Source organism: Drosophila guanche, unplaced genomic scaffold (assembly GCF_900245975.1).
Source record: "Drosophila guanche unplaced genomic scaffold, DGUA_6, whole genome shotgun sequence".
Lineage (NCBI taxonomy): Eukaryota > Metazoa > Arthropoda > Insecta > Diptera > Drosophilidae > Drosophila > Drosophila guanche.
In genome coordinates, this window is record NW_022995744.1 from 9,409,565 (window position 1) to 9,411,625 (window position 2,061).

General features: G+C 50.1%; 1 protein-coding gene across 1 annotated transcript; it reads left to right on the plus strand.

Moving 5' to 3' along the window:
- The first annotated feature begins 532 nt into the window (after positions 1–532).
- LOC117579484 lies at positions 533–1,542 on the plus strand. Its single transcript, XM_034265381.1, has one exon. It carries the CDS (start codon positions 561–563, stop codon positions 1,335–1,337), a length of 777 nt encoding a protein of 258 aa, XP_034121272.1. The 5' UTR covers positions 533–560; the 3' UTR covers positions 1,338–1,542.
- The last annotated feature ends 519 nt before the right edge of the window (positions 1,543–2,061 follow it).

Below are 2,061 nucleotides of genomic sequence, written 5' to 3' on the forward strand. Positions count from 1 at the left end.
GCCTAATCCTCGAAATTAATTATGTGCCCCTCCCGAGATTTTTCCTACGAAAATGAACCAAAAAGAAAAGCAAAAGACACACGAAGATAGATGAATATCTCTTGGCTAGGGCTCCCCCAGAACGCTTATGCTGCTGCACGTTCCAGGGCGAGAGCTCCACGCTGGAGCATCAAGATCCGCCTGCCCTCCAAGGTGTGTTACTCCTTCCAGGGGGGGAAAATGTAAATTTTTTAAATATAATTGGCCTAATATTTCAGGTCGCTGCCTGCTCCCCAGACACGTTCCACAGACACACAGATTTGTATCTCAACGCAGCCAATTTTGTTCCATGGATTATGGGTGTAGCTGCCAGTCGATTGCCTCATGTGGAACTCCCCCCATGCATTGGCCAGTGCCATTTGTTGTTTTTGTTTGGCTGAACCTTTGATATTTGCCAGCAGCCGAGACAACTGCATCCATGAACCTTGGCATTTTGGCTTGGCTTGGCTCGGAGTCGGGGTCGGGCTGCTGCTTGTAGTCTACCCTGGGAAATACTTCAAATAAAAATAGACACAGAAATCATGTCCAAGGCTCGGAGCTACAAAAAAACAAAGTCCAGCTGCAGCAGCTCCTCCGGCTTGGAGGATTTTCTAAGCGTCACAAAGCTGAGCATCAGCGACGAGGACAGGCAGGACTCTGCCTGCAAGTCGCTCGATGCCATCTCGGAGCAGTCTGCTCCTTCGCAGCAGCTGCCGCAGGTGGATGTGCCGCTCAATCCACCTTTTGTGGCGCTCGTCAGCAATCTGCCCATGGAGACCAGCGAGCGGGAGCTGCGGCAGCTCTTTGGCCAGCACACAATTCGCTCCGTCAGCATGTTGCGACGTGGCAAGCGGCAGCACGGAAGCGCCCAACTGGAGCTGCAGACACGACAGGATCTGCTCGAGCTGCTCAAGAAGAATCAGTTGCTGTGTCGCGGTCGTCGCCTGAGCATCACCTTGTGCCAGGATCTGGGCGCAGGCGGCGATGATTGCTGGAGCATGCACTCGGATGGACGCTGGAGTCGTCGCTCGGCCAGTGATGGACGCCACTCGGGCAGCGATGCCGATGAGAGCAGCTCGCAGTTTTCGCTGCCAAGTCGCGCTGAGAAGTCCAACAGTTCCTCGCTGCACATCAGCCGCAAGCCCAGCAGCAGCGAGCAGCTGGAGCGACGCATGCAGATTCGACTGCAAAAGTTGGCGGAGTTTGAGAATGCCCAAACGGAGCGGCTGCAGCGGGAAGAGGGTGAAGCTCCGCCTGTGCCTAGCATGTCCTGGCCTGACTTTTGGGCAGAGGTGCAAAAGAGCGAGGACTTGGAATAGCAAAAAGTGTCACACACTTTACACGAAACAGCTGACCTGGGGGCAGGGTTGCCAAACGATAAAACTACCACGGAACTAGTTCCAAGAGTTCGCAGTTCAATGAACTGAATCTACACTTAAGAACGGTTACTTGCAGCACAGGCAAAGAGTGTTATTTCGGATCGTATATTTGAGACACAGAAATAAACGTTTCCTTCAACTCTGAGCTGTACTTTCTGTTACATTTTTGGGCAAAGTTCTGCCTCTATATTTCTGGACATTTCTGCAGTTTCTGTGGGCCTGCCTACGTCAAAGCCGCACAAAAATCACACTCGAGATGAGCAACAGCTGCTGCTGTAACAAAAAAAAAAACTATCAACAATATTGACTAAAAGCTGTCAACTGAATTAATTTCAACTGATTTATTAATGCGGCGACAGTTGGGCGGGCGCAATGACGTTGGCAGGAGAGCTTGGAGCTGGGAGCTGGTGGCTGGTAGCTGGGGCTGTCTGTGACAAAGAGGGCCAAAAACAATACGCTAAGCATACGCTAATTGACCAACTAATTAGCGCATTTAATGGCCATACGAAAGCCAAAAGACAATGACAGACATGCTAATGGAATTAACGTAGCGTGGTTAATAGTTTTGCCAAATTTGGAAAATTATTTCCAAACAAAATACAACTTGGAGACTTAAGTTTCATTTGTTGTCTTTTCTTCTTTGTGGTTCCTAATGAGACACGAT

Bases quoted from the DNA above. Each gene is read 5' to 3' on its own strand.
- LOC117579484 (XM_034265381.1), top strand. From the start codon at position 561: ATGTCCAAGGCTCGGAGCTACAAAAAAACAAAGTCCAGCTGCAGCAGC.